The sequence below is a fragment of the Anopheles stephensi genome, chromosome 3 (genome assembly GCF_013141755.1).
Source record: "Anopheles stephensi strain Indian chromosome 3, UCI_ANSTEP_V1.0, whole genome shotgun sequence".
NCBI classification, from domain to species: domain Eukaryota; kingdom Metazoa; phylum Arthropoda; class Insecta; order Diptera; family Culicidae; genus Anopheles; species Anopheles stephensi.
The window spans coordinates 36,357,830-36,374,097 of record NC_050203.1 but is presented as its reverse complement, the minus strand read 5'-3'; the positions used below and the strand labels follow the sequence as shown (position 1 = coordinate 36,374,097).

Below are 16,268 nucleotides of genomic sequence, written 5' to 3'. Positions count from 1 at the left end.
GCTCATTTTGAACGGATACTATATATATATATATTTGTTTTGTTTTTTTTTCTTCTCTTCATTATTCCTCCTCCAAACCTCTCGTTAAATGCTCTCATTTTAACACGCAATGCGAACTGAGTTCCAAACATGTGTGACTTATGAAAATTAAACGAAACGATGCAGTTTCTCCCTCACCGTACACGCACGTACACACAATCGATTGGTCGTTAAAAACTATCCTCAATAGCGGCCACCATAGGAGCTCATGATGATGTGTTTGTAGCTGTGGTTGTTGTTGTTGTTGTGCTTGGTGCTGCGATGTTGCTGTTGCGTTCTTTTGGTCGCGACTTTGAAGCGTTGCCTACTCGTTTCAGCTTCACCTTTTTTGTGTATCAGTACGCAGCCGGAATGTTTTCGTTCGAGGTGCTCTTGATCACCTTCTCGTTTTCGTTGCACGTGGCCGCCGTTACGATGACCGCCGCCATCACGGACGATTGGGCCGAACCGGTCGTTTTGTTTATTGTGCTATAACGGATGGGCATCATACTTTGCCGTATGTTTCGTTCCGGACGAATCAATATGATGTAAAGCTGCAAAGGCGATATACCGGGCGATATGAGTAAAGAGCACAATCGCTAAAGGAATTTGGAGGGAGCACGCGCTTACCTTTGGTGAGAATAAGCATACCAGCGTCACGGTGGCCGACAAGCTAATCGTCATGGACATTGTAAATATTCTAAGCTGCACATTATTGGCCGTACCAAAGTACAGTGGTATAAATGCAAGCCAAATAACGCAAGTTGTATACATTGTAAAACCTGCAAGCACAACAAAAAAATGATCGTGAGTGTGATCCGCGTACGGCGGCCCCTTCCGGCGCAGCACAACACTTACCAATATACTTAGATTCGTTAAAAGCTTCGGGCGTTTTCCGCGTTAGCACGGCGTATACGGTACAGATGACTATCAGAAAAATAGGATAAAAGAATGCGATCATGTACGATGCGTCGGTGTAGGAGTTGCAGACCAGCAGATTATCTTCCCGCGTGGGGTAGTAGTGCATCGCGTGTGCCGGGGACACGATCATCCAGACTGCGTTGATTAAAATCTGTTTAGATGGTCAGAGAGAAGAAAAAAACAGTTGCTGTACACAAAACCGTACCAAATGCGTGATCGGTACGATCACACCTACCTGAAAGGAAACCAGTATTCCGCAAATGACCAGCTGCGAGTGCGGACTTATGAAAGACGGACGTTTCGCTGATTTGGTGCTCGCATTGAAGATGCGCGCAATACGATTGGTTTTGGTGAGTAACGCCGCATAGACGACGGTGAACGAGAAGCCGGACCAAAATCTAAAGTAAAACGGGAGGACATGGTAGTTGTTTCATTTTTGCACCGTACAAAAACCGTTGCAGCCCGCCCTCATACCTTTGCACTCCGCAAACGATATCGTTCGGTTTGATGACCAGCGTGTAGGTAACGCCAAAGCAGAGCAGTATACCGCTAAGCAACACGTAGCTCAGCTCACGACCGGACGCTCTAACGATCGGTGTATCGTTGTGTCTGCAAATGAATGAAGAATCGTTAGAATCGATATTTACAGCCAGTGAAACAGAGAGCAAGAGGGCACTGTGAGTTTGAGCCATACTTCAAAAATACACCGATAACGAAAAAGGTGATCAGAATGCCGAACGAGCTGAACGTCATTGCACCGATGGCAAGGAATGATTCCGGCCGTAGGTACGATTCCGGAATTTGTTGACACTCTTCGTGGTAGACGTCCGGCAGCGTGCCTCTTGGACAGTTGACACAGTGCGTTTCGTCATTCGGACTTCGAATCTGTTGAAAGTTGAAAGCGAAAATGCAATTCATTAGTAGTAAGACCTGCAAATTGGAAGTAGCGGGGCATTTTATGGGCTACCTTTAAGTGGGACATCTTAAAATTATTAATGCCTTATTATATGAGTCGGTTATTACTCTTCTACTAATGAACTAGTTTAGTTTTTATTTAGCAATAACTCACGCGATGTTGGTTCGTTGAAGAGTCCCTTCATTTATAAAGATATACACAAAACCCATACCTGATACTGAGTGCAGTTAAAACAGTGCCAGCAGCATCCTTCCCCTTCGACGTACTTTTTTGCCTGTCCGCGCTCACACGGCCGGCTACAGACCGACTCGGGCGGCATGGAATCTTTCGTGCGGAATTGAATATCTACAGCAGGGTTTTGGAGAAGGGTCATTAACGGAGAGTAGTATGGCCAGACTACCACAGACTACCGCACGTACCTTGCATGTTCAAACGCAGCTCACCCTGGTAGTATTCGCCAACTTTGATCCATTTGTACCGTTCCGGTGCGACCTGCTTGAAGTGGATAATGTTGTACCGTGCCGGGCCGTCTCCGTTCACGTCAAAGTTGAACCGATCCCCGCTGAGCCCGATAAAATCCGCCTTGCGCAGATACTTTAACAGCTCCGAACCTTTGGTCGGGTTCATCGCATCGCAAAGACCCGGTTTGCCGCGGCACAGCTCTTGGTGCATGTTTCTACGGGCAGGCAAAACGCGATTGTAAGTTTGCTAAAGCTCAAAACCCGCCAACCCTTTACGTACTTGAACGCATATCCAAACGCCATCACGGCATCGCTCACGAACTGCAGCTGATCCTCAAAGTCCAGATCCCCCTTCGCAAGCTTCTCCGTTGTCGAGCACACCTGCTTGTAGTCCTTGTTGTACGGGGTGTACGGTGAGTTTGGATATTTGCACTGGAAATTGTTTTCCCAAAATTCTACCAAACCGAGAAGCAAACAGCAGTTAGCTGCAGATGAACCACGCTAGGGGACGGTATTTTGCACAAACTTACCTACAAACCAAGGATTACGCTTATTGTTAATAACGGTCAGGTTGAGAAAATAGTCTTCAAACCCGAGCACTGGATTGGCCTGCGGTTGCACGGACAGCGTACCCTCCACCTCGGCCTCATTGCCGTCCGACACGAGATTGCGCGCGCTCCAACCGTCCGACCCGATCCACGAAAATACCCCTGTAACATTTTGCCGACGGACTGCCTTCATCACTTCGGCCACTTCTTGGTCCGATCCAAATATAATAACACCTGGGGAAAGAAACGGGGGGGGGGGGGGGGGCGGTATGAGAAAGGAGCGATTCGGGCTTGATGCATGGTAATGTATACCTTTAGCACGTGGCTTGGTTAACAGTTTAAGCACTATGTTATCATACGCTATCGTATCAGCAACGCCAGAATCTTTTACTAGTTTCTCCTTAACAGCTATGCAGATGCTATGCTTCGATAGCAAGTCGTCTAACTCTTCGAACGCCTGTTTGCCACCACAGGGAGAGAGGAGAATTAAACACTTGCTAAGACAACACTTGCACGAGAACAGCCGTTTACCTTAATGCCGTAGTTACTCTCTTCGTAAATAATGGAAATGTAGCTCCAGCCCAGCTTCTGCACTATGTCCACTATTGCCTTCACCTGGTAGTGATCCGATGGAATGGTCCGAGAAAAGTATTCGAATCGTTGCTTATTGCTCAGCTCTGGACTAGTGGAAAAAAAGGAAACCTGAAAGCAAGTGGGCCCACATTATCTGTAACTTCTCGTACAAGCAACAACCAAAAAAAAAATCCGACCCCCCTTTTTCTCACCTGAGGTATTTTAAATAATCGCAGCAAATTCGCTACCTGTATCGAGGTCACGGACGATGCGGCCCCAACGACGCCGGAAATAATTTTCTTCTTGTGCCCCTTGCTACAGTTATCGTAATCGTTGATGTCGTCTATATTGCTAATCGAACCCTTGATAAAGTCGACCGCCATCTCCAGCCCGTACGTGTCCTTGTCGCAATCGTCCAGGATGTGGGCGCCAATCGTCACGTTCGGCACCAGGCCCTGCTCGTTGATCTTGTCCAGCGTGTACAGCATCGTTTCGAGCGCCTGTATACCGCCCTGCGGCATGATCGGACCGCACGTGACCGAGTCTTCGCGCGAATGGACCATCATCAGTCCGCCGAGTATGAGGTCACCCTCCACGACGGCTTCCCGCTTGACGGGCCACACCGAGATGCCGTGCTTCGGTGGCTTGAGGCCTGCCGTCGCCAGGCTCGGATCGTCATCCTGCAGCGCAACGAGCGTTTGGTGGTGACCGTCGGCAGATGCGTCCAGCGTCCAGTCCAACGGTGGATAGTGGTGGATTGTGGTGGTGGTGGAGGAGGAGGACGACGACGATGACCCATTGGCACGCTGATGCTGACTGCCGTAGTGGCGCTTGTGTTTCATCGCGATCGTTTCGACCCGTGGCTGGTGATGGTGGCCGGTACGTTTGGTGTGGTGTGGTGATTTTTCGTAAAATTTCACCTGCCGTCCGCAGTAAGTTTGGTGGTGGTAATTGCTATTGCTACTGTGTTTGCTGTTGTGGTTTATGTTGTTGTACTGATGGTGCTGCTCCTGATGAAAGCCCCGGTGGCCCCCGCGCCGTAAGCTGTGTTCGTAGTGATCGTGCACGTCCCGCGATACGATCAACTCGACCAAGCATATGATCACAATCGTGCCTACGAGACACATCGTGTTGGTCATTTTAAGTGCTGCTCCAGTGTCAAACATTGCCATTGCTCAGCGGTTGGAATTACTGTTGGAGAATCTGTATAAAAACAAAACGGTGAAACCCGTGCATAAATCCCAGTGCTCGTTGATGGATGAGCAGTGGAGCACTACGATTCATTACTATAGCAACGGTTACTAGCGATCTAGCTCCGGTGAAAAAGGTATTTACTACCGTGTACGGGCTATCAAACCAAGTCTAAACTTGAAGAAAGATCGTCCCTTTTTTCCTCAAAGTACACCATAAAATGTGTGTGATAATCATCCCGTTTATGCGCAACCCCACTGCTGGCTCCGGTAGCATATGGATACATGTTACGCTCCAAACCTGCACAACAATATGTAATCATCGCCGTCCGCGTTCGATGCTCACTTTCCAGCAGCAGAAGCAGCAGCAGGCAGAGCAAAAGGCAAGACAGTGGCGAGATTTTCCAACTCCCAAGTCCAAATCCCCAATCGTATAGTACACATCCTGCTGCTGCTGCTACTGTTTGGGTGGTTTCTGATAAGAAAGCAAATTGCTACAAGCTCCTTCCACTCTCGGTAGTATAGGGGTGAAAGTAGGGCAGGTGGAGGTTTAGTAAGAAGATGGCAAGATAGTACGTAAAGGATGCGAGCTTTCTCACCTCCACGCATACAGCGGATGTGGGATAAACAATACTTGCTCATATCAAACCGTCCGTTCGTTCGTTCGGTTCGTTCGTACGCTCATGACGCAGCACGAAAGCTACCGCAAAAGAGCCAACACGCACACACACACACATGCATCGGTTTGATAAACCGTATAAACATTGCGTCTTCTTATCACTGGAGAGCGATGGTGTTGGTGTTGGTAGTGGTAGCTTCACTATTGCAAGGATTCTCGCGCGGCCATCGCATTTCCTATGATCTGCACCCCCCCCAGCTTGCTGCAGATCGGTGATCACACAGCACACAACTCCTTCGAGTAAATACACGGCTCATACTTACATACACAGGATGATAAAAACTGCTGCCCCCCCCCGCTCAGTCTAGCTGGTAGCAGCCGCAACGTTCGCACGTGTTGGTGATAAGCATATGCCAGAGTACGGGATAACGCTTCCTTATCGCCGTGAGCTTCCGAGTCTCGGGTGAGCGTACGCGCGCGAGCGAGCTTTCGTGAGAGCGCACAGATAACACAGAACACTCATTACGTTATCAGTTGCATTGCGTTGCAAGAGCGTAAGCTGTGGTGGAGGTGGCGTCGGCGGCTTCGGTTCCGGCGAGAGAGCGAGCGATGATAAACGAGCGATGGACACGAGATAGTACACACATATCCCCACATCAACCACTAGGAAGACTACTGCTGCTACGTGCGTTTGTTGTATCGTCCTGCGGTCCTCCGAGCATCTATTGCTTATCAATCGTTTACCGGACTCGGCAAGCTAGACGTCTCTAACACCATTAAAACAGTTTTATGTTGAGAAAATTGTCCTACATGCTTTCTCACAGTTCTACCAGATTCGCTGGATATTGCAGGAATTTGCTTGATGATCGATACGTGTTCCCAGCCCCCAGTCCCGTTGGGACACCGCCGGCCGACGAAAGGTTTGTGTGCATCATTTAATTTCGAAACATCAAATCAACCCCAACACATCTCTCGATTGGCGCCGCGAGCGCGCGTAAAGCTACGTCGAGCGCATGTCCTGCGACTTGGTTATCATCATCGGTTCGGCGGCGATCCTTTCGGCTGCTGTTCGGTTCCGCGCGCGCTCACGGTGTATATAGGTAGGCAAGCTTTTGGCCCATTAGTAACAGTACACCCGCGCGCGCACACACACTGCACTCACCAGCTCCCGCCAATCCGCGCTCTCCTGCCGACGTGCTGCTCTGTGTGTGTGTGTGTGTGTGTGTGTTTTTTTTTGTGTGCTCCCCTTTTAAGACTCCCGCAAGAGGAAGCTTCTTATCGGCAGGACAACTGATATGGGGCCGAGATTTGAAATCCGTCCTTCGCGTGCTGTTGTAACTATTTCTTCTGCACCTGCACAATACACGATCTGGTGGAAGGAATCTCGATGCTGCGCTGCACTACCCTCACCGACACGCAAGTCCATTATCAACTGGGTTCGCTCCCCGACCCTCCAATTGGGCAAAGTGATAAGCACTACACCCCAGTATCACAAGCGCCCGTAGGAACGCCGGGACAGGAGCGGAGGACGAAACGGACTAGCTAGCTAGCTTTTCACTGTTTTCTGGTTCCCTATGTGTGCGGGGGGGGATTTTTTTTCCAACCCCCACTGTAAACTCACACAACCTACTAATCTACTAGCGTCTACTAATTTCGGCGGCAGTTAGCCAACAAAAAAAAAAACACTAGACTGAAACTTGTTTTTCAAAACGGAAAATTCCTTTTTATCCGAAACGGAGCTTTTTCTTCTCACTCTCACTGCCTGCCAGCAAGCGCGCAACACCAATCGCTCCGTCACACACCGTACGTACAGTCCGCGTGCGTCCGCGTTCGGCTGGCGGCCGTATTCGATTGACGACGGTTCTGCAGTGCATTTTCTTATCACTGGTGCCACTGATATCGGTCGGGTATGCCGTATAGCCGCTCGGTGGTGAGTCTCTCGCAGTCGCTCCGTCAGGCTCTCGCTGCTGTTCACGCACCCCGCGTCACCAGGATATGACGAGCTTCTCCCTCGTGTTTTGATCCTTGTGGTAGGCCCATTCCTTCGCACACAAACACAAACCGTGAGAGTGAGCTTTTCCCCTGAGAGTGAGCTGCACTGCCAGCCGGAGCAGAGCGACAGCTTTCTTATCAGCAAGCGCGAACGTACGGCGCTTTCGGCATTGTTCCGGCGTTGGCGCGTGTCGAGAGCGTAACGAGCTTTTCTGTTTGGTGGAGAAGGAACTCTCCCGAACGGAACACGACTCCCCTGTTCCTGATTCGTCGGAGCTGCAGGAGCAGGACGCTCGCACTGTTTGTGTTGTGTGAGGGCATCCTCACAGCATCCTCTCGCTCTAATGTTTCTTATCTTCCGGTGTTGCTTTTTTGTTGTTTTGTGTTTGCTGCCCTTCTTTTTTTGTAGTGGGGTGCTTAAATTTTAAGCTTTGCTGAGTTTGTAGCATGTTGTGACCCTCCCCTTCCCCCCCCCCTCCTCCCCCTCACCCATTTATTTTATTTATTCTACACTTGTATGTTATTGATGAACTAGAAGCGGGGGGGCAATCATTGTGCAATTTGTGTGGGACGCTTGGCTGGATTGAATGCAACGAATGAAATATAATTCATCTTTTTTGCCATGCCGGAGCATACAAACTAAAGAGAGCGCGCGCCAAAGCAGCGGTTAAGTAATCTATTGCGCTAAAAATGTGATAATGAAAATACGTAACACGGGGAATGGGCGGAACTGTTAGTACTATACTGTTTGTACTAAGTCAGCTTTAGCCTTTAAGCATTCGATTTTGAGTTCATTTTATTCGGTACATACGGCACACTGGCGGCACACTAAATTTAAAGTCCCTTAAACTGATTCGGGGTGGCGGTCCGGTGGCCGAGACGGTCTTCACACGGCAAGACCGTGGTTCAAATCCCAACCAGACCGCCTCCCCATACTCAGGAGTGACTACTTCGCTACAGGTAAATTTAAGTCACAGAAAGCCTGAAATAGCAGGCCCGGGACCTCTTGAGGTTGTGGTGGTGCCAAGGAAGAAGAAGATAATATAAAACTATTTTCACATTGTTGTAATATAGCTGATTATTAAAAACATATTTCAATTGTGTGTAAATAACTGAGTTCAATTACAGTGCAATAGTTACTTACTTATCAGGCGCTACAGCCGAATTGCGGGCTTGGCCTGCTGCAACAATCCTCGATACCGCTCACGGTTCAGCGCCGTCGTCTGCCAATCCGTTATCCCGGCCGTTCTGGCGGACGCATCAACGCCATCACTCCATCTCAATTTGGGCCTACCACGCCTCCTCTGTCCTTGTGGACGGCCTGGAAAGGACTTTACGGGCTGGGTCGTCCGGTGTCATTCTCATGACGTGACCAGCCCACCGGAGCCTGGCGAGTCTAATGCGCTGTACGATAGTGAGATCATCGTACAGCTCGTAGAGCTCGTCATTGTCCTTCCACAAATACGGGACCAAGAATCCTTCTGAGCATCTTCCTCTCGAACGCGGCTAAGAGGGCTTCGTCAGTTTTCGACAGAGTGGACAGAGTCCATGTTTCAGAGGCGTATGTGAGTACTCGGACTATAAATGTTCTGTACAGTCCCAGCTTCGTCCGTCGCGACAGGTATTTAGAGTGGAGAAGTTTCCTCAGGCTGTAGTATGACCGCTTGGCAGCCAGCACATCAATGTTGTTGCCAGTGTTGACTTTTGACCCCAGATAGGTGAAGTTTTGGAGGACTTCGAAAGTGCGGTCACCTATCTGTAATCACCCCTGCGTAAATCAGTGTTTGTTAGCAGGGCCGCTGGTGGTGCCACCATCATTTTAGTTTTCGACTCGTTAATCTCCAACCCGAGGTTCTGTGCCGCACGCTCGATCCTTTGACAAGCTTCTGCTACATAGGAGAGCCTCAAACCAATGATTTCTATGTCATCAGAGTATGCCAGGATCTGGATTGACTTATAGAAAATGGTCCCGGAAGTTTCCACCTCCGAGTCGCGGAAGGCTCTTTCTAGCGCCAGGTTGAAGAGGAAATTGGCAAGCCCATCTCCCTGGCGCAGGCCTTTGTTATTAGCAAAAGCCCATGAGTGCAATAGTTAACTGGCCATTATATTAAAAGTTTATGATTTTTGACGATTATCTCTAAGTCTTTAAATTTTTTAAATTAATTCTTAAACTATTTAAAAAAAAAACATTGATAGTTCCCCAAATATTTTTTGCACATTCGTTTTTAATTTAAACAAGCTACTTTTATAACTTTTATCAACATGCAAGGTCCTAAGAATTATCCTCTTGAAAAATTCCAAAACATTTACATGTTCATTCCCAAGAATTCCGCTAAGAAATTCTATTCCAAATTTTCAGAATCACATACGCTTTGAAGTTGGCAACAATGTCCTGAAGCTGATGGATGACGGAACCGGATCCTACTTTTCATGGAATTGTCCGATGCTTCGATGCGAAGGGAATAACATAATATGATGTATAATCCTTCTCTGACCCGCCGCTCGATAATAGTGATGGGCGAGTCGGAACCATCCGTAAGCGACCCAGAATCGTTCGGGTCTAATCCATAGGTCGTTCGAATATTGTTGCCCCCACCGGTCGAACTCATTGTACCCATGGTTCGAACTCGATTCCTACAGGTGCGAGCACGACTCCGGATCAATCCGTGCAAAGAGTGGTATGACCCATCACCAGTTGAGAATACTGAATCAGTACTTACCTGAGACGGCTTTTTGATACTAACTTGATACTTCCTTGCTTACCCTCTTGCCAATTTTGGCGGATCAGCTAGAAATACTTAAAAGAAGATAAAACATTTAACTGAACATTCTTAGACACTTCTTTTATGACCTAGAAACAAAGAAGAGGAAAAGAAAAACACTGCAATCTTCGATACACACCTAGGTTGGCCAGCATTTCTCAACTTGTCTACGGTCGACGGCACAACGATAAACACAGCACTTTTTGAAAACTGTACACCGAATCCCCCCAGTGATTCGGAGGGGGGGGATTTGTTTTTTGTTTGTAATTAAAATTGTGATCTGTACACTGCTTCCTCGTTCGCTTCTCGCCAATCGACCGATACGAGCAACCGCCCGCCGCCTCTGCTGTTTACTACTCCGTACCGCTATCGTTATCCATCGGTGTTCGGTTGTCGTTGGAAGGAATGGGTTGGGAGGTAGTACTTCGGTTTAGCGATGGGGGTTTGTAGGACGTTGCCGACGCACCGAAGCGTGGCTTCGCTGTACCCGTGTAAGGGAACGGGGCAGCAGAACTGGCCGATGAGGTCGACAGCAAACGATTGCCTCCCGCTGCGGCAGCTGTTTGACCACCGAGCGGTACCACCAGCGGGCCGATCGGTTTCCGTATCCGAATAGTTTGTCGCGCATGGGAGGGGCCGCCGCGTGTACCCTGATTGCTGGGCCCGTTGGTTTTTAGCCGTGGTCGGCCGGGACCGCGCCTTACCTGTGCAATGGTAGCAGCTGGAGCAGCCAACGGTACGACGGCAGGCATCGGCGCGCTTGTGTCTGATTTTGGAAGGTTCCTTTTTGGTTAGCAAAGCGCGATAAGCTTTGTGATAAAAGCAAACAGCTTACCTTTGTCCGGCATGGATTGTTGGTCCGTTGCTGCAGGCCTAGTGCTGCCCGGGCCAACCGCTCCACCTCTACGCGAGCCACGGGGTCTTCCCCGTTTGCTACCGCCCCTCGAAACCGGTCTTGCCTTGCTGTCCCCCCGTTCGCGTATCGCGTCAAACGACATGGAAGCTGCTGTGTAGAACGGGAACACGGTTACGGTTATCGCTCCAACAGCTTTCCATCCCATTCCTTACCTTCATTGCTTGAATCGTCCAGCGCGTCTAGCGCTTTGTTCGTATTATCACTCAGATTGGAACGCTCGCTTTGGGCAGGACTCGGAGCGGCCGAATCGCCAAACCCACCGGGCTCCTCACCGTCGACCGTCCGTTTGCGATCCTTCCCTACGCTTTCCTTGCCGGACGCTGGCTGTTTCTGTTTGCGATCGCGGTCCTTGGTGGTTTTCACGACGGGATCCTCCAGCAAGCGACGTTCCTCCGTTTTTTGACGATCTAAATGGCGGTAGAAAGGAGCATCACAGTTTTAGTAAACGATTGACGCGTTCGTACAATCACTTGATGCACTTACACTTCAACTCGATCTCTTCATCGTCAAGCAGCAGTGAAACCACCTCTTTTGGTTTGAGCGTGTCGGGCTTGAAGTTATCCCCGTTGATAACCATCCTTTGAATCTGCAACAAACAGATGAGACAAAGAGGTGGACGTTGTTAATGCAAGACTTTTTTTTTACTTGATTCGCTTCACTTCACTGCGAGCAACTTACCTCACTCTTCTCACGCGCCCTTTGCAGTATCCTTTCCTCGATCGTGCCTTTGCAGATGAGCCGGTAGACGGTAACCTGCTTCGTTTGGCCCAATCGATGCGCACGATCCATCGCCTGCTGGTCGACGGTCGGATTCCAATCGGAGTCGTAGAAAATCACCTACCGAAAAGAGGGTAACGTTAAACAGTTTCCAACCGTTCGCCCGTCGCTTGCTTCTTCTTCACGTACAGTGTCCGCCGCAGTTAAGTTTATGCCCAGACCGCCAGCCCTCGTGGACAGCAGGAAGACGAAAATGTCGGCCCGATTCTGAAAGTCGGCCACCATGTCGCGTCGTTCGGAAATTTTGCTTGAACCATCTAACCGCATGTACCGATGCTTTCTGTGCCACATGTACTCCTGTCGAGGGCGAGGACAACAAAGCAGGGTTACGATCATGCAAATCTCTCTCCTGCTCTCTCTCTCCCACACTCTTACCTCCAGCAAATCGATCATCTTCGTCATCTGCGAGTAGATCAGCACACGGTGGCCCTGCTCTTTGAGCCGGGCCAGCAACGAATCCAACACGGCCAGCTTACCCGCATCGGACACGAGCGTCTGCTTGTCGGGAATGGTAATGTGCGACCAGCCGTGTGCCGGGTACGACGCGTGCACGTGTTCCCGGAGCTGTCGTTCTGCGGCCGCCGCCGTCGTTTCGTTGAAATGCCACCGGCCACCGGCATGGGAGGCCGGTAACCGGTGGGTGTACACGCGCCGTAACGCTGGCCCCGTGCATCCGGCAGTGTTCAGCACCTTGGTATAGTGACGGCAGAGAAATTTAGGCATTGCCGTCGGCTCGTCTGGCAGTACGGTGGATGGCCTTCGGGTCGGCACGAACGGCACTTCGGGCAGCAGCGTTAACGGTTGCCCTGGGATCTGTTGCTTTCGGCTGCGCATGATACGATGGTCCAGTGTTTCGGAGGTGAAATGCAGTACATGATCGCGATGCGTGTACACAGGAATGCATGTCGAGTGGACGATCGTGTGCGTAAAAAGTAGCCGCTCCATCGCTTTCCACGGAAACCATCGAGCCGTCCATCGTTCCGCGGACGGTTCGAGCAGCATGTGGCGTGGATCCGTCCACACGCCGTCCGCTCGCGTATCCCTCCAAACCCACCGAAAGTGCAACACACTCATCCAATGGACCCATTCCTCGATCAGTTGATACCTGCGGAAAAGTGTGTGTGTGCGTTAAACGAGTGTGTCTCTCAATGGACAACGTTGTAGGGCTTACATGAACCAGAACACATTCCTTCGGGCAATCTGTTCCACCTGCTTTGGCGATAAACCGCCGGCTAGTCTCGCACAGCTGAATGGCGCACACCAGTCATCGTAGCAGTGCGCTGCTTTCGCTGCTTTCGATCGGCCTTTCTGCTCAGGTACGTCCGATTTTGCGCGGCACCATTCTCCCGCCATACTTCTTTGTACGTGCAGCGCTTTGAACAGGTAGCACCGATTGTGCAACCAGTGACGCTTGCTCGGTACGGTGTGCTCCATTAGCAGCTGCCTCCGGAAGATTGGTCGCTCGGCCAGCTCGTAGCTCCACTTCATGCAGAACGGGCTGCGGACGTCGCGCCGCTCGAACAGCTCCGGATGATTGCACACCTTGCGAAACTGCATCACAAGGTTCATCAGATTGGAGGTAAAATTACGATCGATGGATTGCCCTCCGTCGCCACCTCCACCACCACCGCCGCCAACCGTGGTGAGATGCAGCAGATCTTCGATGCAAATCTCTTTCTTCAGCGCAACGTACAGCAGCTTCTGGCGCGTCGTCAGTGGACAGTACACCATGATCTCGATCTTGTCCGACAGCTCGTTCTCGACGTCCTTTTTGATCCTTCGCAGCATGAACGGTTTCAGGATCATGTGTAGTCGGGAGATTTGTTCTGGAAAAGGGAAAAAGCGTGCATATAAACGTTAAACGACTGCCATGGCAACCAGCGCTGTTCTCTTCTGGCGTAACGTGCGCAACCTACTTTCATCGATGCCCGTCTTGTTCTCGGCATGGCTTTCAATGTCCTTTGAGAACCACTCGTTAAACTCCTCGTGCGAATCGAACAGCGTCGGCATGATAAAGTGCAACAGCGCCCACAGCTCCGCCATACTGTTCTGGATCGGCGTCCCGCTCAGCAGCAACCGATTGCGGCAGTTAAACCCGAGCAGCAGCTTCCAGCGCATGGAGCTGGAGCTTTTGATGGCCTGCGCCTCGTCCAGCACCATGTACTGCCACTTGATGCGGTTGAAGTACTTGTAGTCGGTCACCACCAGCTGGTAGCTGGTGATGACCACGTGAAAGCTCGCATCCTTCGTGTGCAGATGCTTCTGCTCCCAGAATTGGCGCAGAATTTTGCGCTCGTTGGGCGACCCCCAGTACGGTACGACGTTAAACTCGGGCACGAACCGTTCCATCTCCTGCTGCCAGTTGTGGAGCGTGGAGGCCGGCGAAATGACCAAAAACGGACCCCAAACCCCGTAGTGCTCGGCAATGTGGCAGAGAAAGGCGATCGATTGGACCGTTTTGCCCAGACCCATCTCGTCCGCCAGTATGCCGCTGATGCCTTGATCGTACAGATTCGCCAGCCACGCCACACCCTTCAGCTGGTACCCTTTCAACCGGCCGCGGAACATGGACGGTTGGGGCAGCTCTGCGATTCCGGTGCTCGGTTCCTGCTTGGTGCCGGTTGGACCCGGTTCAACCGACCCATTTCCTTTCGATTCTTCCGATGGCGCAGCTGGCTCGTTCGATGGAGAGGCCGACTCCGCCGCCGGATGCACATCGAACTGGTTCGTTCGCGCTCGCTCGCTACGGAACGCTTCGGTCGCATTCTTCTGCGCCAGCTGCTTCATGCGCTCGCAGTCGTAATTGTCGATGGCGGCCAGCCGTGGATTGCTTTCCTCGTCGAGCTGGGAAAGTATCTTGAGCTGCTCCTCGGCCGACACGTTGCCCAGCTTGCGCGACATGAAATGTGCGTACAGCTCCGTCTGGGTGATCAGGAAGTTGAGCTTCCGCTGCTGGCGCTTCGCTTCCACGATCTCCACATCGATCTTGCGCTGTTCTTCCGCTTCCCGCTCCATGCGGCGCTTCGTTTCCCGCTCGACCTTATCGTACCGCTTCCAGTAGACCTGCATTTCGCGCGTCAACCGCTTCGCCCGCCAAACCGTGTCCTTCATCAGCTTCTGGGACTGCATCGCCTTTTGGCGGGCGACCCGCATACAGAGGGCCGCCACCCGACGGCAGTTGGTAATCGTGTCCTTGTGGTTGTTCGCCTTGGCACGCTGCACTTTTCCCACCTCCTTCTTCGCCATCAGCTGCCACATCTTGCGCCGGCGAATGTTTAACGCTTCCGGTGTTTTCATGCGCAATTTCCGACCCCGCTTACCACCGCCCACCGACGAACCGTCTGCGTCGGTGGCCGTGCTGTGTTCCAAGCTATCGCCGTCCGATGGTTTCGCCGTTACCGGGCGACCACGGTGCAGTTGTAGCAATTTTTGAATCTTCTTGTCACCAAACATCGGGCCTCGCATCGAGGAGCTGGTACCGTCGGCCGCAGCACGCTTTTTGGCATGTTTCATCCTTTTCCTTACGTCCTTCGTTTTGCCGGTGCCATGATCGATTTTGCACTTGCGCTTCCCGGCCACGGAGCGTCGATGTTCGGGGAACAGGTCGTTGTCCGATAGCAAACCGGCACTATAATATCCGTAGTGCGAGTTCTTTGCAATGAAACGGATAGATAGATGGATGGAAAAGTTTAAATGAAGTGACCGGGCGGACTACTAGACCATAAACTGTTGACACAGAAACAAGTTGCGCACTTACTTGCGGCGAATCGTTGTACCTTTCCCGGATCTTTTTCTCCCGTACGTGGTCCTTCAGCATTTGCTGGATGTAATCTTCCACGTCCGAGATCTCGCTCTCGGTTTCCGTTTCGGAGAGCAGCAAATTTTTCAACCACATCCGCTCGGACCCGACGGTACTGAAGTCGAACATTCGTTCCCTATCTACAACCAGAAAGAGGTTCATCAATAATCCGCTGGCACAGAGCACTCGCGGCCACAGCAACGATTGTATGAGAAGGGCGACGCGGCCAAGCTTGTTCACTTACAGGACCGGGCCGCAGCCTGGTGGAAGAACTTGTTGCCAAACTCTTCCGATTCATCCGACGAGTCGGAGAACTGGTGTTGCTCCTCGTCGCTCGACGATGCCGATGGGACGGTCCGGCTGAGCCGTTGGGCTTGCCTCACAAAACCCGCCATACTGAACGCCGACAACATTCGCTGGGTGTACAGAGACTTTTTCGTGTTCGTGTTCCTGCAAACCATCTCGCCACTATCACCGCCGCCGGTCATTGGCGGCGATTCCTTTTGATCCATTTCTTTGCTGGTCGTTCACTGCGCTGTGATTGTAGTTGATGGAACGCTGACTAGTGCGAACCTAGAATCACCTGTATACGTACGCGAGGTTCGCTTTATCGACCGGATCGCGGTTGCGAAAACGTACCCCTCGTACGGAAAGCGTGTGTTACCGAGTAGAATGTTTTGCCGTCATTTTTAGCTTTGCTTTGGGTTGTTTTTTTCAAGACAACGGGTCGGAAGGGGAGGCGCGAAACGTAGGCATCGCATTTCTTTTGACAGCTC

General features: G+C 51.1%; 1 protein-coding gene across 1 annotated transcript; it reads right to left on the bottom strand.

Annotated features, from left to right (window-relative positions):
- Window positions 1-2: 2 nt before the first annotated feature.
- LOC118508951 (chromatin-remodeling ATPase INO80-like) lies at window positions 3-16,264 on the bottom strand. The gene is made up of 25 exons (XM_036048865.1): window positions 15,737-16,264; window positions 15,451-15,632; window positions 13,610-15,344; window positions 12,865-13,519; window positions 12,069-12,798; window positions 11,823-11,990; window positions 11,595-11,753; window positions 11,400-11,502; window positions 11,069-11,323; window positions 10,836-11,006; window positions 10,355-10,766; window positions 9,664-9,890; window positions 3,650-4,611; window positions 3,396-3,566; window positions 3,177-3,321; window positions 2,847-3,098; window positions 2,597-2,771; window positions 2,275-2,531; window positions 2,067-2,200; window positions 1,634-1,824; window positions 1,414-1,548; window positions 1,175-1,337; window positions 877-1,090; window positions 649-800; window positions 3-572 (listed from the first exon to the last, which is right to left on the bottom strand). Exons 1-25 carry the CDS (start codon window positions 16,002-16,004, stop codon window positions 375-377), a joined length of 8,214 nt encoding a protein of 2,737 aa, XP_035904758.1. The 5' UTR covers window positions 16,005-16,264; the 3' UTR covers window positions 3-374.
- Between the last annotated feature and the right edge of the window lie 4 nt (window positions 16,265-16,268).